We start from the raw sequence: 24,380 nt of genomic DNA on the forward strand, positions 1-24,380 counted from the left end.
TGTATGTTAGAGGTCTAATCTACTATTGAGGTCATGGAGAGTCTAAAACAAGTAAAGGTTGTTTCTTTGCTCAGTGGGGAAGTGCTTAGTCTGCATGTCACCACATGGTGCACAAGTTAATATTAGTATTTGTAGTGGCAAATGATGCAAGAAAGCAAGATTGCAGGTGGTAGATGACTCATCAACCGGTGCAATACCACCACTTTGCTTATTGGAGGCTTGAAGTGGTGAAACCCATGTTTAGTCTCTAGAGCAAAGTTTCCGGAAACCCCCATACTTCTCTTTCAACCCATGCACGGTACAAAGTACTGTATGTTTTGATACCTTTCATGTTTGGGATTTTCATGACTCTGATGAGTACAATGAACAGCTGCACTGAGAAACAGAGTGGGCCAGTAAATCTGAGTGTCTTATAATGGGTGATTTTAACTTTCCAGATACTGACTGGAACTTGTGGGTTGGTCAATTACACATTAGCAAGACTTTTATGGATTTATTGGATGACCATTTTCTACAGCAGCATGTTAGAGAGGTAACAAAAAGGCCTAATGTAATGGTCTTGATCTGATTATCAGCAGTGATAATGCATGCATTAAGATTCCATAGATAAAAGAACCAATAGGTGGTAGTCATCAAAGTGTAGTAATGTGAGATTTACTTAAGGATGTAACTACAATCAGTGGTAGAGGGAAGGGGTTTCTCTTTTGTAAAAATGATTACACTGGTCTCAGATAGTTTTAAAATTCTATACAGTGGGACCAACTGATGATGTTATCACCAAATTCTAAATGTCAAGCATTCAGGATATTAATTGCAAAACTTACTAGGGTTTCATACCAACTAAAAAATATTGTTCCAGGCTTATACCTAAATGGATGCCTGAGAAACTAATGAGATTTGTGGCAGAGAAGAAAAATGCATGGGATGCATATAAATTATCAGGTGACACAGAAACCTATGGTAGATATAATCTAGTCTATAATCAAGTGACAAAGGGGGCTAGGCAAGCAAAGGCAGATTATAAGAAATCTTTGGCAAAAGAATGTAAAGAACACAGCAAAGACTTCTTTAGTTATGCAAACTCTACAAGCAAGAGGATGAATCAGGTAAGTTCACTTGATATTGATTGTTCAACTGTTGATGATCCTTCTCAGGTAGCTGATTATCTGAATGAGTATTTTTCTTCTACATTCACACATGAGGATGAGGAATTCCGTAGGGAAGTGGATGCCAGAAGTTTATCAAACTCTAACAGGTAGGTAAATGATTTTGTAATAACTGAGAGGAAAGTGGAGAAGAAATTGTTAAAATTAAACATAAGAAAAGCACCTGGGGTAGATGGGATCTATCCAATTATTAGTATTATCATTAATAGAGCCATATGATGCAAGAAAGCAAGCTTATACAGCATCAAACAAAAAAATAAAAAAAACCCACACCTTTCCATTTGCTTGAAAACTTTGTCCAGTTATTCACTGATTTTATTTAAGCTATCAACTTCCACAACGACAGATGGAAGTTTGTATGCCCCCTCAAGTGCATAGCGTGAACAAGAGGAAGAATCCCATCAGCAATGAGCTTGCTCAAGCCATAGCATACTGTCGTTACAGTCATTAATCATCCTGAACTTTGCTTCATCTGCAAACTTGGACATTAAGCCTGATATGCCTTCATTAATAAATATAGAAAACAACAAAGGGCCCAGCACCAAACCTTGGAGGAATACATCAATTAACTTTAGCAAAAGAGACACTAGGACAATTCAGGAAAAACTATAAGAAGGGGGGGGGGTAATGATATGGAATGAAGAAATAGCTAAAGCAGTACAAGATAAACAAGATAAATATCTTAAATATGTACAAAACAGGACAAGTGATAATGAAAAAATATATAAACAAGAATGCAATAAAACTAAAGATATAATCAGGAAAGCTTAAGCAGAGTCATGGGATAGATTTATAAGCACAATAGAACATGATGTTCATGGAAGACAAAATTTGGCATATAAAATAATGAAACACTCAAATAGCACAGAGAAAGACACTTCAAGAATAAATATAATAAAGGAAGAACAATGGAAAAAACATTATGAAGAATTGTGGAAAGACCCAACATATCAGACAGAAGAGATACAGTTAGACCCAGTTAGTGACATAGATCTGATTACGAAAGAAGAATTGGAAAAGGCATTGAAAGCTACAAAAAATAGGAAAGCAGTAGGAATGGATGGTATAAATGCAGAACTGATCAAATATGGAGGAAGTTTTTTAAAAGACAGGATACTAAATTTATTTTATAAATGTTGGGAACAATATAAAATACCAGAAGAATGGAAGATGGCAAAAATTATTTCAATATTTAAAAAAGGAAATAGAAATGATACAAAGAATTATAGAGGGATTAGCATACTAAATACAGCATATAAAATGTATGGCAAAATAATAAATAATAGAATTAAAAGTATCTCTGATGAAATATTAATAGAAGAACAGGCAGGATTCAGAAAAGGAAGATCATGTACAGATAATATATTTATATTAAAACAAATAATAGAAAAACGAAAAGAGTTTAATTTTGAAACGCACGATGAAAACTAGAACAGTGGCTTTTAAAGGGAAAAATAAGGCGAGAACAAAAATAGTTATAGACAGTAAAACATTTTAAATATTTAGGATGTGATATAACATATGATGTCAAAGAAGATATGAACCAGAAATTGCCGAAATTTAAAAATATATGTGGAACAATAAAAAACTCTGGCTAAGAAACACAATTGAAATTTTACAAAGTAATGGCAATGCCAACACTTCTTTATGGTTCTGAAACGTGGATACCGAAACAAAGAGACTTTAAGAAATGAAATTTTTAAGATATGTTAAAGGATGTACAAAATACCAAACGTAAATATTAGAAAGGAATTAAAAGATTTACTCAATTAATGGAAAAATTATAGAATATAGACAAAGATGGAAAGAACATGTAGAAATAATGGAAGATAATAGATCCCTAAATTAGCTTATACATATAGAGCAAAAGGAAAAAGAGACAGAGGAAGACCAAAGAAAATATGGGCAGATCTCTTCGAGATAGGAACAGGCAGATCGCCTAATCCATGAAGGAAAATAAGATAAGAACTTTAGTCCATGAAAAGCATTGTCTGTTGATAACCACTGTTTGTTTTCTACCTCTCAACCATCCCTTTATCCATAACAGAAACATCCCCGTAAAGCCGCTACTCCAATTTGTACAGCACTCTTTAATTTGCAAGGGTATCAAAGGCTTTTCTAAAATCCAAGTATATGATATCAAAATTATTTTTTGCATCAAGTTCCGTTGTGACCACATTGTATTATTCAATCAAATTGGTCAGACAAGATTTCCCCTTCACAAACCCATGTTGTGTCTGAAGTATAACTGCACTCCTGTCTAGATGGTTGTGCATTACTTCTTTGACCAGTGACTCCATTATTTTCCCTGAAACAGAATTTAAGCTAACAGGTCTATAGTTGCTCATTTCACCTTTTGATCCTCTATGTGAATTGTGAATACTTTCACACATCTCCAGTCCATGGGGACTTCCCCTGGATCCAAATAATTATGGCTAGCAGTTTGCTTACCTCCTTTGCTGTCACCCTTAATATATATAACTGGATTGATCCCATCCATCTCAAATGGCTTTTTTTTTATGTTTAAATTTAACAGTTTCTTTTCCACTTTCTTCTCAGTGATTACAAAATAATTTATTTCCCTATTAGGTTTCGATAAACTTCTGGCATCCACTTTCCTAAAGAATTCCTCGTGTGAATTTAGATGTAAAATGCCTTTTCAGTTTGTCAGTAACCTGAGCAGCATCACCAACCATTGAACCTTGATATCAAGTGGACTAATGTGATTCATTCCCATTCCTTCTAGTGAATATCCCTCCCCTCTATCCTGTCTGTCCTTTCTTTCTAGTGTAAAGTCTTTGTTTGTTTCTTTTGCATTCTGCTTTAGCTTGCCTAACCTCCCTTGTGACTTGATTACAGACTAGTTTATATCTACCATAAGCTTCTGTATCACCTAATAATTTATATACATCCAATGTATTTTACTTCTCTGCCACAAATCTCATCAGTTTCTCAGACATCCATTTAGGTCTAAGCCTGGAACAATATTTTTAGTTGGTATCTTCTGTGATTACTTTCCTGAATGCTTCCCATTTAGAATTTGCTGATAACATCATCAGTTGGTCCCACTGTATACAATTTAAACTATCTGAGATCACTGTAGTGACCTTTACAAAAGCAAAACCCCTTCCCATTACTGTTGAAGGTAGTTACATCCTTAAGTAAATACCATATTGTTACACTTTATTGCCATCTATTGGTTCTTTTATCTGTGGAATCTTAATGCTTATAATCACTGTTACTCTCGTTTTTGTTTTTGCAGTGTTTACGTCACACCAAACTGACTCAACATTGCACTGGCCACTATTGTCGATTGGATGCACAGCTTTAGGTTTCATATGCTTTTTAACTAAGTTCATGATTCCCCTTCCCCTCCTGTCTATCCTTTCTATACACATTATTCAAATTCTGCATCCCTTATATCTGACTGACATGACATCTCTGACATTCCAACGATGTCTGCATTTGTTGACCTAACTAGCACTTCAACTTTATCAAAATTGATTACTATGCTCCTATCACTGGTGTACATGCAGGTATATATGCATATTTTCTTACAGCCCTCGTGGGTAGCACATTTGGAAAATTCGCTGTCCTCACAACTATTCCACCCTGTCCCCAGGGTGGAATAGATCAGAGTTTGGGTTCCATTGATGATGTGAGTAATTTTTATGGACCTTTTTCGCATCATGGCTGATTTAGTTTCACAAGAGGGTTGCATGGTCACCCCCCCCCCCCAGAAACTTGTGTTTTTTGTCCAGCAAGACACAAAGTTGACCACAGAATACAAGCAATTTACAGAGAATGTACACTGAGCAGTATATTTTTATTCATTAATGCTCCTACAACCCTGGCACCTCCGTAGCCAGGTGGGCAGGAGCAGCAGTGTGTGGCACATGCTTCTTGATTAGACCGGGATTCGAGCCCGTGACCACCAAATACGGAGGATGCGGAAAGGTCAGAAAATGACCACCGCATATCCCCGAAGCAATATGGCCTTAGTTGCTAATGCTCCTAAAAACCAAATAACAATAACAAACCCTACTAAACAACATGGTCTTTCTCTTAGTTACCCTAACATAGCCCATGTATTTACTTGTTCCACGATACTCACAGGACCTTGAAATCATTTCACTGCCATTGTAAGAAAAGTTTCATTTTTCTTGACAACAAAAACTTGTTTATAACTGTAGATTTTTGTTTCTTTTAATGCTCACGGTGACTGGCATCTCTATATACTCCCATAACTGAAATGAGAAAAAATTTGTATTTTCAAATTATAATACGTAATGCTGTAAGGATTTAAATAATTTTCTGGCAGTATAATTTATGAATCATAAGTGTGATGCTTTATTCTCCCTTTCAGGTAAAAACGGCACCTTGGAACACAACCCGTGCTTTTATTTCTGCAATGAAAAGCAAATGTTTACTTCAGCTGACTGGTGTAGCTGATCCTACTGGATGTGGTGAAGGCTTTTCATATGTTCGTGTTCCTAATAAACCTCAACAATCTAAGGCAAGTTTAACTAATTTGATTACTAAATATTATTAAATGTTTATACATTTGATTTTGAAAAGGTGAAGTGATATTGAATTTAGAATTGGAAAGTAGGTTTATAACTTCAAACAAACATTGTAATGATTTACTTTTTTTTCTTACAGACATGAAAACAAATGATCATGATAGTGAAATATGTTTTTTGTGTTTTTTTGCAGCCGTGTTCATTCATGACTTCTAGAAGTGCAAAAAAAAAAAGCACAAAATCATAACGTGTATTTTGGTTTCAAGAAATGACATCAGCAATGCAAGTGCCGTGATATCTTTGCAGAATAAACCAGGGATCTTCTTATCATAACTTCTGTTTGATTAGAAGAGAATTTTTTTTGAAAGTGGGCGTTATGTGTTGTATGGTATGAAAACCAGCAGGTCTGTATAAGCAATGAAATGATGGAAAAGGCAAGGTAGGCATCTCTCTGAAATCTGAACATATCTGCATGCATACATATCTGCATGCATACCACTGCTTGAAAAAATGCTGCTTCAGCTTGTCTGCAAATAAAACCTACAAATATTAGGCATTACAAGCACTGATGGATAGTGACAAAGATAAATTGCACGCATTCTCTGTTAGGTTAGTACTGCTTGAAGGTGACAGATGCACAGTCAAACACATATTTTTCAGTGCCAAATTCACTACCTTCCTTTTAAGTGAGATAGGCATTGCTCCGTTTTGTCTGCAATGGATGCATAACAATGCTGAAATATAATGAGTTCATCAGAACTTTACAATCCTTTCTTTTTAGATAAAATATAGTTATTGATCATGGTTTAGCATTAATATTGGCCAAAATGACTCAAATTTATATCACATCAGTAAAATTAAACTGAAAAAACACACAGTTTGCCACTCTTCTTGCCCAGTTTTCTTGGGCAAGAAGAGTTGTTGTTGACTCTATTGTCAGGGACATGGGGAATATACTATGTAAGAAGGATAGGTGGAACAGGACCAGGGTATGTCTGCCAGGGACAAAAGTTGATGACTTTGCAGAGCAAATATCTTTACAGGGCACAAAAGATGATATTGTTGTACATGCTGGAACTAATGACATTAAGAGTAAGGGATCTGCAGATTTACTCAACAACTACAGGTCAATATTGAAAAAAAGTTGCGAGTTAGGGTTGAATGCGAAAGTGTCTGCAATTCTTATCATGTATGGGCAGAATTGCAGAATTGAATGTGAAAGTGTCTGCAATTCTGCCCATACATGATAAGAGGGAGTATATGATGAGAGCCTTGTCAATCAGTTCGGCCCTGGAGAGATTGTGCAAGGCTCAAGGGGTAGAATTTTTTTCTGCCTGGTGTGTGCTTCTACAGGAATGGGATAAACTTAAATAGAAAGGGTGCAAGAATATTTGCTGATGCTATCGAGTCAGTGTTAGGTGGGTCAGAAAACTGCTAGCGTGGGGGGATACACGGAATAAAAGGTTAACAGTGGCCGCAGTCAGAGGCAAAAGTTATTCTTGCACTGCTTCTATTAGAATGGGCAGCAGACTTGAAAGCAAGGTAATGGAGATTTCCAGGACTGCTGGAAGTCATAGTGGAACAAGTAAATACATGGGCTGTGTTAGGGTGGCGAGGAGCAGAAACAGGTGCATGTACACCAATGCTAGGAGTATATATTGAAAATACAGGTCAATAGTGAAAAAACGTTGCGAGTTAGGGTTGAATGTGAAAGTGTCAGCAATTCTGCCCATATACGATAGGAGGGAGTATATGATAAGAGCCTTGTCAATCAATTCGGCCCTGGAGAGATTGTGCAAGGCTCAAGGGGTAGAATTTTTTTCTGCCTGGTGTGTGCTTGTTGACAAGAGAGACTGCTTCTACAGGGATGGGATAAACTTAAATAGAAACGGTGCAAGAATATTTGCTGATGCTATCGAGTCAGTGTTAGGTGGGTCAGAAAACTGCTAGCGTGGGGGGATACACGGAATAAAAGGTTAACAGTGGCCGCAGGCAGAGGCAAAAGTTATTGTTGCACTGCTTCTATTAGAATTGGCAGCAGACTGGAAAGAAAGGTAATGGAGATTTCCAGGACTGCTGGTAGTCATAGTGGAACAAGTAAATACATGGGCTGTGTTAGGGTGGCGAGGAGCAGAAACAGGTGCATGTACACCAATGATAGGAGTATATTTAATAAATTTGATGAGCTTGAAGAAGAACTCTTTATTGTATACAAAATGCACAAGCCGTACACAATACCCTTCACGGCTACAAGCCAGGGGTTATCAGAGACGTGGTGTCACAGATATAGGCCGTGCAGAGTTGGAATTTGGAGAGTACAATGTGTATAGGAAGGATAGACAGGATAGGAAGGGAGGAGGGGTTATGCTGTTAGTTAAGAAACATAAAATCTAAGGAAGTGCATCCAATTGATGTTGGTAGACAATGCAGTGTTGAGTCTGTTTGGTGTGAAATAAGCACCGGGAAAGGAAAAATGAGCGTAGGTGTGTGTTATAGGCCTAATGAATCTGATGAGTATAATGAGCAATTGTGCAGAGAAATAGAGGGGGCCAGTAAATCAGAATGTCTTATAATGGGAGATTTTAACTTTCCAGATATTGACTGGAACTTGTGGATTGGTCACTCGCACACTAGCAAGACTTATGTGGATTTATTGGATGACTGTTTTCTACAGAAACATGTTCGAGAGGCAGCCAGAGGGAGTAATACTCTTGATCTGATTATCAGTAATGATTCTTCATGCATTAAGAATCTGCAGATAAAAGAACCACTGGAGACAGTGATCACAATGTATTAATGTGGGAATTAATTAAAGATGTAACTACCATCGAGGCTAAAGGGAAGGGCTTTTGCTTTCGTAAAGAGATTTCAGACAGTTTTTAAATTATGTACAGTGGGGTCAACTGATGATGTTACCAACAGTGAATTCTAAATGGGTAGCCTTCAGGGACATAATTTTGGAGGCTACTAGGCTTTTCATTCCAAGTAAGAAATACTGTTCAAAGTTTAGGCCTAATTGGATGTCAGATGTATTAATGAGGCTAGTGGCAGAGAAGAAGGATGTATGGGATGCATATAAAGTGTCAGGCGATACAGAAGCCTATAGTAGGTTTAAACTAGTCTGTAATCAAGTCACTAAGGAGGTTAGGCAGGCAAAGGCATATTATGAGAAATCTTTGGCAAAGGATGCAAAGAAAAACAGCAAGGAGTTCTTTGCTTATGTAAACTCTAAAAGGAAAGGAATGAATCAGATTGGACCACTTAACATAGATGTGATGACTATTGATGATCATGCTCAGGTAGCTAATAAACTGAATATTTTGCAGCTACATTCACACATGAGTAGTTATTCAATGAGGGGAGTGCCAGAAGTTTATCAAATGCTAACAGGGAGCTAAGTGATTTTGTAATAACTGATAGCAAAGTGGGGGAGAAATTGTTGAAGTTAAACATAAGGAAGGCACCTGTGGTGGACAGGATCTATCCAGTTATATTAAAGGAAGCGGCAAAGGAAGTAAACCCTTAGCCATAATTATGACAGCTTCCTTGGACTCAGGGGAGGTCCCCATGGACTTGAGGTGGGCAAATGTATCACCAATTCACCAAGGGGGGATTCAAAAAGTGACAAGTAACTATAGACCTGTTAGTTTAACTTGTGTTCCAGGGAAAATAATGGAAACACTGGTTAAAGAAGCATTGCAGGATCATCTAGACAAGACTGCAGTAATAGTTAAGACAGCATGGGTTTGTTAAAGGGAGGTCTTGTCTGACCAATTTGTTTGGATACTATGATGTGATCATGAAGGAATTGAATGCCAAAAATAATTTTGATATCATATACTTGGATTTCAGGAATAGCTTTTGATACTGTTGCACATGGAAGACTGCTGTGCAAATTGGAGAGGTATGGCATAAAGGAAAAGCTGCTACAATGGATAAAGGGATGGTTGAGTGGGAGGCAACAGAGTAAAGTAAAAGTAAAGTGCAGCCATTATCAACCCACTGCAGGATGGAAGCCTCCTCAACAATTCATGCTGAGGGAAAATGGACCATAATCTGCCACGCTGGTCCAGTGCGGGTTGGCAGATCGACTGTATTCAGCAGTCAGGGGCTTGAACCCCGGTCTACTCAAAGAGCGTGTGCTACTGCACTCCCGCTCCTGCCCACTCAGCTACGGGGGCCGCCAGAGAACAGAGAGTGGTAATCAATCGACAAATGTTATTAGTGGAGTCCCACAGGGTTCGGTGTTGGGTCCACTATTGTTTTGTATATTTATCAATGATATTGATGAAGGTATATCAGGTTTAATGTCCAAGTTTGCAGTTGATTCAAAAGTTGGCAGGGTTGTTAACAACAATAATGACAGTATGCTACTCCAACTGGACCTAGATAATTTGGGAAAATGCATTGAGAAGTGGCATCTGGAGTTTATCCTTGACAAATGCAAAGTACTGCATATGGGTAGCAATAACCGAGAAATGTACCAACTGAGTGGTACTACACTCAGGGAAGTGGAAAGTGAAAAAGACTTGGGGGTAATTGTGCAGCCAAATATGAAGTTCACTGGACAGTGCAGACAGACTGCCAGGACAGGTCATGGAGTCTTGTCAATGATATATAGGAATTTTGCTAGCAGGGACTGGGAGGTGATAATCCTGTTATACAACGCAATAGTCAGGCCACACCTAGAGTACTGTGTACAGTTCTGGAGGCCTCATTTTTAGGAAGGATGTAGAGTTGCTAGAATGAGTACAAAGAAGGGCAGCAAGATTGGTGAGGGGAACAAAGGGGTCCTCTTACCAAGAAAGGCTTAAGTTCTGCAAATTGCAGCACTGGAGAGAAGGCACCTGTGAGGTGATCTGATTGAGGTGTATAAGGCCTTGAATGGGTTAAGCAATTTGAATGCTGATGGGATTCTTCGTGTAGCTCAGACTAAGAACCTGAGAGGGGCACGGTTTCAAATTGAGGAAAGATAGTTATAGAATAGATGTGCGGAAATTTGTCTTTAGCCAGCGGGTAGTTGATTGGTGGAACAGGCTCCCATCTTTTGTTGTGGAAGCAAATAACCTAAATAAATTTAAGGCTGAGCTGGACAGACATTTGGAATAAATGGAGGGATGAAATGAAATGGGAGTTTTTTGGCTGATGCTGCATAAGCTTGCTTTCTTGCATCATTTGCCTCTACTAATGCTAATGTTAATATCTTTCCTAAAATAAAGTTTCCAAGTGTGTGTGTGTGTGATATTGAAAATCTGTCCTAACCATTTCTTTATACAGTGGGATAATGACTTCTTTCTTCTTTGTTCCTGCTGGCAGATATAAATGTCATATGTAGAACCTTAATTAATTCTGCTAACACCTTGTTGGCATTGCACATGAAATCATTATGTTTCAATGTATAATTTTGCATAAATGTTTTTCAAAAGTTATTGAATTACAAGTAACTGAAATTTTGAAGCAGGAATTTTTATACCGATATGCTCTTTGTAAAGAGCATGGGCATTCAGTAAGCATAACTCCTTCAAAATTCAAAAACCCTTTTTTTTTTGTACCACTTTACAGGTTTGTGTACACACTCTGCTGAACTCTGTATCATATCAGATCTGACCCACTTAACCCATGTTTTTGTTACATACATTCACACATTCTGGCTTCATTATTTTTCCTATTTTTATTTATATATTTTTTTTCCATGTTTTTGTCCAGAAAATGTTAACCATCTTTCTGTTTGAAGATTGTATTCTAACTTCCCTTCTATCCATCGAACTCAGTGCCATCATATCTGTGCAAAATAGTTGTGTGGCACTTTGTGCTAATTTTTCCTTCAAATTGAAATGTGGCATTCTTTTCTTTTATGGCAAACAGTACCACAAGAATTGGATTTCTTTTCGTGCAGTTCTGTATAAAGCAGTAGACTTGTATACCAGTTGTCTATGTACATACTATGATCTTTACATAGGTATGGCTGAAGTAAGTGCATTACAATATCCCTGCATATATCTAAATTTAACAGTACTTCACTTGTGGATACAGTGTAAACTATTAGGATGAAGATATATCCAGTCTTTACATAAGACAAAAAAAATTTTATGTGCCATCTCTATGTGTTGTTTTGTGTCAATATATTCTTTTATGCTAAATCATCCTTTGAACAGAAGGAAACTTTCACTGATGTACAAGTTTTCAAACAGATAAAAAGGATTTTTAAAACTTTAAAATACAACTAAAATACAAAAAATTACAACTAAACTGTAACATTCTGAATAAAGAACAAAATCTATCTTTTGCCATAACCTCGGAGAAAGCTGAGGATTTCATAAACTAATTGTTTTGCCAGTATTGTTTTAGCAACAGTTTCATATTACATATCAATATGCATAAGTATAGAAATAAAACAATAAATTTCTGAAATCAGTGTTTCTTTCCCCTGTCCTAACAAATTTGACATTCATTTTTTTTTCAGTAATGTTAATGGCATAAACGTTTGTCTTTCAACTACTAATTTTATGACTTCTGTAAAACATTTCTAAAAAAAAAGTGGACTTCTTTGAGATCAAAGCAGTTAACAGGAAACTACTTTCCTAATAACTGAATTACTGTCATCAAACTTTCAATGAATTCATCCTTACACCATTTCATTTTGTTTGTTTCTAGTTTCTTTGTAAGCTGTTTGATTTCTCTTTAAGAATCAGAACTTACCTCAACATATTGGAGTTCCTTGTCACTACTAACATTTGTTTCATCAAACAAAATTTTCAGAATATTTGGCATCAGATTCACAATTTCCATATACTTCTGATGCAGTCACACAATAAAACATCTTAGCAAATGTAAAACAGTGATTTGCCCATTCTGCCATCATCAGTTGCTTAAATGTCACTCCAAAGTAAACACTTCAGAGCAAGTGATATGGTAACAATTTATAAAAAAAAGGGTTATAGGTAAGGGTAGTGGCAATCTAAATAGCCTCACTTGGTTAGGTTATGTTTGTTTGAACTCAATTACATAAGTATTGTTGGTAAGACCCTCCTTTTTGTACAAGAAGCAAAACATGTTGGGTTTTTTGGAAACAAGTGAGAACGAACGTAGCCTGTGCGGACGTACATTTTTGCAGCTCCTGGAACAGAGAAGTTTTTTCTGATTTCTTTTCTGTTTTATTAGCTTAAATTGGCATATTAACTTATTTTCTAGAGTAGCTTTATATCCCTATTTATGATACTTAGATTAAAGTAACTTAGATAGAGATTTTGTAGGTATTACTTAGTATCGGAAAGGGTATCAAATCCACGTGTTTACCGTTCGTAAATAGCCGCCATTGTTACGCGATACAAAATATCTCGAAATAGATACCGTAAGCTTAATATAGTATAGTATAGTACATAATATTGTCAATTAATCAGATAATTAATCTTGTTGAACTTCATTGTCAATGAAATTGTACTTTTAACTATACATATAACAACTTGGGTTATGTAACATAAATAATTAGTAAAAAATAAATAATTAATACTTAACTTGATACGGAAGTTATATAAAAGGATTTCGTAGATAACACTCGATACTGAAACATAGATATAGCATTATAACTGTGTTGGGATATAAGTTTAGGGTTTTAATTTTGTACTGAAATTGAAATTTTATTGAAATTAAATCGAAATCATGACTCAGACCAGAGCAGCAAAGCAAAAGGCTCAAGTTAATGGGAGTGCTGTGGCTCAGGGGAGAACTGAGGGGGGGGCAGTTGCCCTCTGAATCACAGCCTATTAAAATGCAGTACTTGCTTGATGTTTGTGGAGCAGTCGGGAACGGGACATGATACTGCCATGGGGGATGTCTTTGTGTGTGCACGATGCAAGGAGTGTAAGGAAATCAGGCGACAACTCAGCATTGTTATGGGCCTATATGAGAGCTTCAAGGACAGGGTGGATGCCCTCGAAGGATTAAAAGTGAGGGGCCCATCAAGCTCTCAGCTGCCCACACCAATGCCAGAGCTTGCACTTGGTCATCACGCAACACACCGGCAGCCTCCAAGGCAGAATGCGCTGGTCCCAAAGGAACTAGTAGTTGTTGGTCAGGGAAACGGAAAACATGCTTTGTAAAAAGGATAGGTGGAACAGGACCAGGGTATGTCTGCCAGGGGCAAAGGTTGATGACGTTGTAGAGCGGATATCATCTTTTAAAGGCACAAAAGGTGATATAGTTGTACACGTTGGCACTAATGATATTAAGAGTAGGAGACCAGCGGAATTACTTAACAAGTACAGGTCACTGTTGAAAAAAAGCCGTGAATTAGGGTTGAATTTGAAAGTGTCTGCAATTCTGCCCAGACACGATAGAAGGGAGTATATGATGAGAGCCCTGTCGATCAATTCGGCCCTGGAAAGATTGTGCAGGGCTCAAGGGGTAGAATTTTTTTCAGCCTGGTCTGTACTTGTTAACAGGAGAGACTGCTTCTACAGGGATGGGATACATTTAAATAGAAAGGGTGCAAAAATGTTTGCTGATGCTATCAGCAAACATTCCGACCCACCTAACACTGCTATCGAGGCAGTGTTAGGTGGGTCGGAAAACTGCTAGATTGGGGGGGGATACAAGGACTAATAGATTAACAGTAGCCACTGGCAGAGGTGAAAGTGATTCTTGCACTGCTTCTATTGGAATGAACCACAGCCTGGAAAATAAGATGCAGGATATTTCAGAGACTGCTGGGAATCATTGGGGTACAAGTAAACACATGGGTTGTGTTAGGCTAGCTAAGAAAAAGAACATGTGCATGTATACTTGCATGTACACCAATGCTAGGAGTTTAATAAATAAATTTGATGAATTTGGGGTATTGCTCAAAATATCAAAGGCAGATATTGTGGGCATTTCAGAGACGTGGTGTCACACAGATATAAGGAATGCAGAACTGGAATTTTGGGAGTACAATGTCTACAGAAAGGATAGACAGGATAGGAAGGGAGGAGGAGTTATGCTATTAGTTAAGAAATACATAAAACCCAAGGAAGTGAAGCCAGTCGACATTGCTGGACAGTGCAGTATCGAGTCAGTTTGGTGTGACAGTAAGCATTGGGAGATCAAAATTGAGAGTAGGAGTGTGCTATAGGCCTAATGACTCTGATGAGTATAATAAGAAACTGTACAGGGAAATAGACTGGGCCAGTAAATCAGAGAGTCTTATAATGTGAGATTTTAATTTCCCAGATATTGACTGGAATTTGGGGGCTGGTCACTCACACACTAGCAAGGCTTTTGTGGATTTATTGGATGTTTGTTTTCTACATCAGCATGTTCGGGAGGCAAATAGAGGGAGTAATACTCTTGATTTGATTATCAGTAGTGATTCTTCATGCATTAAGAATCTGCAGATAAATGAACCACTAGGTGGCAGTGAACACAGTGTGCTGAAGTGGGATTTACTCAAAGAGGTAACTACCATTAGGGGTAAAGGAAAGGGTTATTGCTTTCGTAAAGGTGACTACGATGGACTGAGACAGTATTTAAATTCTATACAGTGGGACCAACTGATGATGTTAGCAACAGCAAATTCAAAATGGAAAGCATTCAAAGAACTTATCTTGGAAGCTACTAGGCTTTACATACCAACTAAGAAATATTGTTCAAGATTTAGGTCTAAGTGGATGTCAGATGAACTGATGAGACATATGGCAGAGAAGAAAAATGTATGGGATACATACAAATTAACACATGACACAGAAGCCTATGATAGATACAAGTTGATCTGTAACCAAGTTACAAAGGAGATTAGGCAGGCGAAGGCAAATTACGAGAAAGAAGAAAAACAGCAAAGAGTTCTTTACTTATGTAAACTCTAGAAGGAAGGGGATGAATCAGATTGGTCCACTTGATATTGATGGGTCAGTTGTTGATGATCCTGCTCAGATAGCTAACAAACTGAATGAATATTTTGCATCGACATTCACACATGAGGAGTTATTCAGCGAGAGGAATGCCAAGGTGTATTCAACTCTGGCAGTAAGCTAGAGAATCTTGTAATAACTGAGAGTAAAGTGGAGGAGAAATTGTTGAAGATAAATACAAGAAAGGCACCTGGGGTGGATGGGATCTATCCAGTTATATTAAAGGAGGCAGTGAAGGAAGTAAGCAAACCCTTAGCCATAATTATGAGAGCTTCCTGGGACTCAGGGGAAGTACCCACGGACTGGAGATGTGCGAATGTGACCCCAATTCACAAAGGAGGATCAAAGGGCGACACAAGTAATTATAGACTTGTTAGTTTAACTTCTGTTCCTGGAAAATTAATGGAGGCACTGGTTAAAGAAGCACTGCAGGATCATCTAGACAAGACTTCAGTTATAGCTCAGACACAGCATGGTTTTGTTAAGGGGAAGTCTTGCCTGACCAATTTGATTAGATACTATGATGCATCACAAAAGAACTGGATGCAGGGAATAACTTTGATATTATATACTTGGATCTTAGAAAGGCTTTTGATACTGTACCATATGGAAGAATACTGCACAAATTGGAGCAGTGTGGCATTGGAGGCAAATTGCTGCTATGGATAAAGGGGTGGTTGAGGGAGAGAAGACAGAGAGTGGTAATCAATGGACACTGCTCAACGTGGACTAATGTTTTTAGTGGAGTCCCTCAGGGTTCAGTATTGGGTCCATTATTGTTTTGTGTATTTATAAATGATATTGATGATGGTATATCACGCTTAATGTCCAAGTTTGCAGACGATACGAAGGTTGGCAGGGTTGTCAAGGACACTACTGACACTATGCTACTGCAACAGGATCTGGAAAGGTCGAGCAGATGGGCTGAGAGGTGGCAAATGAAGTTTAACATTGACAAATGTAAAGTACTACATATGGGAAACAGCAACCCCAGACCAACATATCAACTCTGTGGTACTACACTGACAGTGGTAGAGAATGAAAGGGACCTGGGGGTGGTTGTGCAGGCAGATATGAAGTTATCTGAGCAGTGGAGATGGGCTGGAAGAGTAGCTCATGGTGTACTGTCGATGATATATAGGAATTTTTCTAGCAGGGATAAGGAGGTGATTATTCCCTTGTATAAGGCAATGGTCAGGCCACACCAAGAATACTGTATACAGGCCTGGAGGCCTCATTTCAAGAAGGATGTAGAGCTGCTGGAACAAGTACAGAGAAGGGCAACAAGATTGGTGAATGGGACAAAGGGGTGCTCTTATGAAGAAAGGCTTAAGTTTTGCGAATTACAGTGTCTGGAAACTAGGCACCAGCGAGATGATCTGATAGAGGTGTACAAAGGGTACTAGGAAAGTTTTGCAATATGACGCAACAATGAATCACAGGAAGCTGCTTGTTGCTGCATGTTGAGACATGTTCATACGTGCATAGTAGCTGCCGCGCCAAGTCGATGGGCTGAGTTATTCATTAGTAGTGAGAGTGTAAAGTGCTTGCGATGGCATCGTAGTCACGAAATGAGATAAGGACAGTTTTCGGTATAATTTCGTGCGTGGTTTAACCATAGACCAGTGCTTAGAAGAAATGACTCTTGCACTAGATGATGATTGTCCACATCATACAACGATATTCAGGTGGTATAGAGAATTCCAAAGGGGAAATTTCACTCTGGAGGATTCTGAGAGGCCGGGAAGGCCACGAACGTCAGTTACGGAGGAAAATGTTACTGCTGTGAGGAAAATGCTTGACGAAAACAGGCGAGTGACCTGCCAACAGATAGAGGATACTTTGGGCCTAAATGCATCAGCAATTCGTTCGATTCTGCAAGATCATTTGCACGTGAAGAAACTTTGTTCTCTCTGGGTACCGCATCAACTGACTGAAGAGCAGATGACACGACGTGTGACTTGGTGCCGGGAGATGTTAAAAAAGTTTGATAAGGGACAATCTCGGTATGTGAACAACATCGTGACAGGTGACGAGACTTGGCTGTACTATTACGATCTGCCGACCAAGGCTCAAAACAAAGTTTGGTTCTTTGATGATGACTACACACCCGTAATTGTCAGAAAATCCCGATCTGTAAAGAAGAAAATGATAGCTGTATTTTTCAAATCGAGTGGAATTGTGGAACGTGTCGTTTTGGACACGCAGAAGACAGTCACAGCTAAGTGGTATACTGAACAATGCCTGCCTAAAGTCATTGGATCTATGAAGAACCTGCGGCCAAAGTCAAGAATGGACACCTGGTACCTCCATCAAGATAATGCTAGAGCTCACCGCGCCAAAGCCTGCACCGAATATTTGACCACGACAGGACTGAAGCTTCTCGAGCACCCTCCCTACAGTCCAGACCTTGCTCCCTGCGACTTTGCACTGTTCCCGCATGTGAAAATGAAGCTAAAAGGGAGGCGGTTTTCCAGTGATGAGGACCTTCTACGGGCTTGGGACAACGAGTGTGCTTTACTCCCTAGTGAAACTTGGCAGAACTGGTTTAAAGATTGGTTTCGGAGGATGGAGAGGTGTATTGAATGTAGAGGAAATTACTTTGAAAAAATTAAATAAACAAAGCTGTATTGCAAAACTTTCCTAGTACCCTTTGTACAAAGCCTTGATTGGTTGGAGCATGCTCAATGCTGATGGGATTCTTCCTCTTGCTCAGAATAATCACCTGAGAGGGCATAAATTCAAATTGAGAAATGACAGATGTAGGATAGACGTGAGGAAATTTGCCTTTAGCAAGCGGGTGGTTGGTTGGTGGAATATACTTCCATCCCTTGTCGTGGAAGTTGATAGCCTAAATAAGTTTAAGGCTCAGCTGGACAGGTATTTCGAACGAACAGAGGGGTGAAGTGGAAGTGGTTATTTTTTATTTATTTATTTATTATTTATTTTATTTATTTATTTTTTTTGGCTGATGCTGCATAAGCTTGCTTTCTTGCATCAAATGCCTCTACTAATGCTAATGCTACAATTCACTAAATATGCCATATACTTCAGATGGACACTTTTGCTGATCAGTATAGACAGCCATGCTTTTTTATTCTTTTATATTGTTAGCTGTCAGTCACATAACAGTGATTGTTAAATGACTATTAAAGTGTTTTGCTCATCATTATACTTGTACTGCCTGCTGATTGTCAATGCAACACATATCCACAAATGAAGCTCAGTCTGGTCTATGCTTGTTAGGAGAGACTGCTTCTACAGGGATGGGATACACTTAAATAGAAAGGGTGCAAGAATATTTGCTGATGCTATCGAGGTAGAGTTAGGTGGATCGGAAAACTTCTAGCTTGGAGGGATACATGGACTAATAGATTAACAGTAGCCGCTGGCAGAGGTGAAAGTGATTCTTGCACTGCTTCAATTGAAATGCAATTGAGCAGCAGCCTGGAAAGCAAGGCAATGGGAATTTCCAGGACTGCTGGTAGTCATAGTCATAGTGGAACAAGTAAATACATGGGCTGTGTTAGGGTAACTAAGAGTAGAAACAGATGTATGTATACTTGTATGTACAGTAAACCCTCACTATTCGCGATCGCTGATTTAATATAAAATGAAACCTAAAAAAATGTGAATATTTTTCCCCATAAAAAAACATGGGTGTGGTTAAAATTATCTTTCCCGGTCAAAACAGCGCTCGGTGGGGGGAGAGGGGTGACAAAATCGCGAGCATGGATGTTTCTCGCTAATCCTTGTTCAGTATGTGTTACGCGCTTGTCATGGAACGTTTCGTCGTTTGCTTTTAATTTATATGCTTATAAATTGAATAAATTTATCAATTTATAAATTGATATGCTTACAAAAGTGATAAATCTACCGTTTTGCAGTGTAAAACAGACTTTTTCGAGTGTGTTAACAGAAGAAAGTGACTTTATTGTGGACAAGTTCTTTCTATGTACAAAAATATGGCTACGAATAACAAGAGAAATGTGAAAATATCAAAGAAGGTGATGACATTAGCGAATAAAATTGAGTTATTAGACAAAATTTGCTAACGGTGAAAGTGTCTCCTCAGTGGCAAAACATTATAAAATCAAAAAGTCAACGGTACGATCAATCAAAAAATCGGAAGAAAAAATCCGCCGTAGTGTCAGTGAAAACGTGCTAATTGCTTCAAAAATTTTCTCTGTAACTCGTGATGTTAAATTAGAAAAAATGGAAAAGCTTTAAATCTGTGGATAGAAGACCGAACTCAGAATAAAATTCCGTTAAGTTCACTCATCATTCGTGAAAAGGCAAAACTCCTTTATCAACACTTTAGCGAAACTGGTGATAGCACTGGCGGGATAAGTTTTTTTGCTAGCAAAGGCGCTGGTTTGAAAGATTTGTTTGAAATTTCTAATAAATATTACATTTAATATTAAATTTTCTTATTTTCATTTCGATGCCATATGCGTGCAGTTAACTATGTACTGTCTATGTACATAGTCATATTATGAAGGTACATATAATACATACATAGACAAAATTTTAGACTACTTTTTCTTATATATTTCATACTTTGGAACGGAACCCTTTTATTACTATGGGAGCCATAACTCAGTATTCGCATTTTCGGTATTCGCGACATTTCTCAGGAATGTAACCCCCGCGAATAGTGGGGGTTTACTGTACACCAATGCTAGGAGTATAGGTAATAAATTTGATGAGCTTGAAGTGCTAGTCAAGACATAAAAGGCAGATATTGTTGTAATATCAGAGACGTGGTGTCACACAGACATAAGCAGTGCAGAACTGGAATTTGGGGAGTACAATGTGTACAGAAAGGATAGACAGGACAGGAAGGGAGGAGAGGTTATGCTGTTATTTAAGAAACACATAAAATCTAAGGAAGTGCATCCAATTGATGTTGGTGGACAATGCAATGTTGAGTCTGTTTGGTATGACATAAGCACTGGGAAACGAAAAATCAGAGTAGGTATGTGTTATAGGCCTAATTAATCTGATGGGTATAATGAACGATTGTGCAGAGAAATAGAGTGGGCCTCTAAATGAGTGTCTTATAATGGGGATTTTAATTTTCCAAAGATTGACTGGAATTTGTGGGATGGTCACACACACTAGCAAGGCTTTTGGGGATTTATTGGATTTTTTTTGTTTTTTACAGCAGCACGTTCGGGAGGCAACTAGAGGAGTAATACTCTTGATCTGATTATCAGTAGTGATTCTTCATGCATTAAGAATCTGCAGATAAAGGATGCACTAGGTGTCAGGAGACACCTAGTGCATCCTTTGATCACAAAGTGCTGAAGTGGAATTTACTCAAAGAAGTAACTACCATCAGGGGTAATTGGAAGGGTTTTTGCTTTCGTAAAGGTGACTACGGTGGTCTGAGACAGTATTTAAATTCTGTACGGTGGGACCAACTGATGATTTTACCAACAGCAAATTCAAAATGGTAAGCATTCAAAGAAATAATCTTGGAAGCTACTAGGCTTTTCATTCTAACTAATAAATATTATTCAAGATTTAGGTCTAAATGGATGTCAGATGAACTAATTAGACATTTGGCAGTGAAGAAAAATGCATGGGATACATATAAATTAACAGGTGATACAGAAGCCTGTGATAGATATAAGCTGGTCTGTAACCAAGTCACAATGGAGGTTAGGCAGGCAAATTATGAGAAATCTTTGGCAAAGGATGCAAAGAAAAACAGCAAACAGTTCTTTACTTATGTAAGCTCTGGAAGGAAGGGGATGAACCAGATTGGTCTTCTTGATGTCGATGGTTAAACTGTTGATGATTCTGCTCAGGTAGCTAACAAACTAAATGAATATTTTGCATCTACATTCACACATACATGAGGAGTTATTCGGGTGGGGAATGCCAGAGGTGTATTAAACTCTGGCAGTAAGCTAAATAATCTTGTAATAACTGAGAGTAAAGTGGAGGAGAAATTGTCGAAGATAAACATAAGAAAAGCATCTAGGGTGGATAGAATCTATCCAGTTATATTAAAGGAAGTAAGCAAACTCTTAGCCATAATTATGAGAGCTTCCTTGGAGTCAGGGGAGGTATCCATGGACTGGAAATGTGCAAATGTGACCCCAATCCACAAAGAAGATCAAAGGGAGACACGGATAATTACAGACCTGTTAGTTTAACTTCTGTTCAAGGGAAATTAATGGTGGCACTGGTTAAAGAAGCATTGCAGGATCATCTAGACAAGACTTCAGTTATAGCTCGGAGACAGCATGGGTTTGTTAAGGGAAACGCTTGTCTGACCAATTTGATTGGATACTCTGATGTATTCACAAAGGAAATGCATGCAAAGAATAATTTTGATATCATATATTTGGATCTTAGAAAGGCTTTTTATACTGTTGCACATAGAAGCCTGCTGCAGAAATTGGAGCAGTGTGGCATTGGAGGCAAATTGCTGCTGTTGATAAAGGGATGGTTGAGTGGGAGAAGACAGAGAGTGGTAATCAATGGGCACTGCTCTTCATGGACTAATGTTATTAGTGGAGTCCCCTGGGGTTCAGTGTTGGGTCTATTGTTGTTTTCTGTATTCATTAATGATATTGATGATAGTATTTCAAGCTTAATGTCCAAGTTTGCAGACGATACGAAGGTCAGCAGGGCTGTTAATGACACTAATGACAGTACGCTGGCAACAGGATCTAGAAAAGTTGAGTAGATGGACTGAGAGGTCGAAACTGAAGTTTAACGTTGACAAATGTAAAGTACTGCATATGGGAAGCAGTAACCCCAGAGTAACGTATCAACTATGTGGTACTAGGGATGGTACACTGACAGAGGTAGAGAGTGAAAAGAACCTTGGTGTAATTGTGCAGACTGATATGAAGTTTTGTGAGCAGTACAGACGGTCTGCAAGAGTTGCCCATGGTGTCTTGTCAATGATATACAGGAATTTTTCTAGCAGGGATAAGGAGGTGATTATCCCCTTGTATAAGGCAATGGTCAGGCCACACCTCGAGTGCTGTATACAGGTCTGGAGGCCTCATTTTAAGAAGGATGTAGTGCTGTTGGAACGAGTTCAGAGAAGGGCGACAAGATTAGTGAATGGAACAAATGGTTACTCTTGCAAAGAAAGTCTTAATTTTTGCAAATTACAGTGGCTGGAGACTAGGCACCTGTTAGGTGATCTGATTGAGGTGTATAAAGCCTTGAACAGTTTGAGCATGCTCAATGCTGATGGGGATTCTTCCTCTTGCTCAGAATAATCACCTGAGAGGGCAGAAATTCAAGTTGACGAAAGACAGTTGTAGGAGAGATCTGCCTAAGTTTTCCTTTAGCCAGCAAGTGGTTGATTTCTGAAATAAACTTCCATCTGTCGTAGAAGTTGATAACTTAAACAGATTCAAGGCCGAACTAGACAAACATTTGGAGCGGGTGGATGAGTGAAATGAGAAGGGTGTCTGTGTGTATTTGGCTGAAGCTATATAAGTTAGCTTTCTTGCATCATGTGCCCTTGCTAATTCTAAATGTTTTTGTATTCATTTTGCTTCCAGATCTCATTTTGCTATATAAAGTTCACTTTTGGATAGGTCTGGCCTTCCTTATCTATCTGGTTTAATTTCTGCAGTTTCCTTAGAGAAAGTACTATCCTTGATCTCATTATCAGCAACGACTCTATGTGCATTAAGAATCCTCAGATAAAGCAACCCTGGCAGTGTTCACAATTTATTGATGTGGGGTACATTTAAAAGTGAAACTTGGGAAGGTTAAAGAAAAGGATTTTTCTCCCTCCAAAAGGTAAAGTGGTATAATGGTTTTAGACAGTTTTTATATTCCTTTTAGTGGACTCACTGATGTTAAAAACTGCCACTTCAAAATAGAAGTGTTTATGGATGGAATCACATAAGCTATTAAAATTTTTATACCAACTAAGAGATATTTTTCAAGGTTTATATTTAAATGGATGTCAGATGAAATTATGAGACTAGTGGCAGAGAAAAAATGCATAGAATAATTTTATATATTAGGGGAAACAAACTTACAGTAAATGCAAATTCCCTCAATCAAATCACTAAGAGAGTTAATCAACTGTGGTAACACTTCATAATCTGCTAAGGCAAGTTACAAGATGTGTTTGGTTGAAAATTTGAAGAAAAGTAGAAAAGAATCCTTTGCTGATGTTAGCACTAGAAAGGAAAGGGATGAACCACATTGGAACACTAGATATGCATGGCATAACCATGGGTAATTCTGTTCAGTTGCTGACAAACCGAATAAATATTTTGCATCTACATTCATGTGTGAAGTTTTTCGGAATGGGGATACCAGGGGTATACCTAATTTTAACTAGGATCTAAATAATTTTTTGATAGCTGAAATGAAAGTGTAAGAGAAATTGTTGAAGCTAAAATTAAATGAAGCACCTAGCGCAAGCAAACTTTAGCCATTATTGTAAGTGCGTCCTTGAAATGAGGACCTTGCAGATTGGAGATGTCTTTGATCAAAGTGTGAAGTGAATAATTACAGACTTGAAAGCTTGACTTCTATTACAGGTAAAATATTGAAACCTGTGAGTGAAGAGATAATGCCGGATCATATGCAAAGATATTGAATCTGTATGAGCATATGAATTGACTGTGGTTCAAGCTCATGTAACTGATAATTCAGTGATTCTGGTATTCTCTCTATATTGTCAACTCCTCTAACTTTGTGGTGGCCGTGGGGCATAATAAAAAAAAATATTTATTTATTATCTCAACAGAAATGCATTACACTAATCACAGTATAGATTTTTAATGGTGAATTAAATATTTTTAAGGTAC

General features: G+C 38.0%; 1 protein-coding gene across 1 annotated transcript in view; it reads left to right on the forward strand.

Moving 5' to 3' along the window:
- The window catches only part of Taf1 (TATA-box binding protein associated factor 1), an 818,869-nt gene that overhangs the window by 470,806 nt on the left and 323,683 nt on the right, over positions 1–24,380 (forward strand). The window contains exon 21 of the mRNA XM_090374096.1: positions 5,533–5,682. Coding sequence (XP_090230222.1) covers positions 5,533–5,682 — 150 coding nt within the window. The remainder of the gene's footprint in view (positions 1–5,532; positions 5,683–24,380) is intronic.

This window comes from Mastigoproctus giganteus, chromosome 5 (assembly GCF_048544385.1).
Source record: "Mastigoproctus giganteus isolate SK-2022 chromosome 5, ASM4854438v1, whole genome shotgun sequence".
NCBI lineage: Eukaryota > Metazoa > Arthropoda > Arachnida > Uropygi > Thelyphonidae > Mastigoproctus > Mastigoproctus giganteus.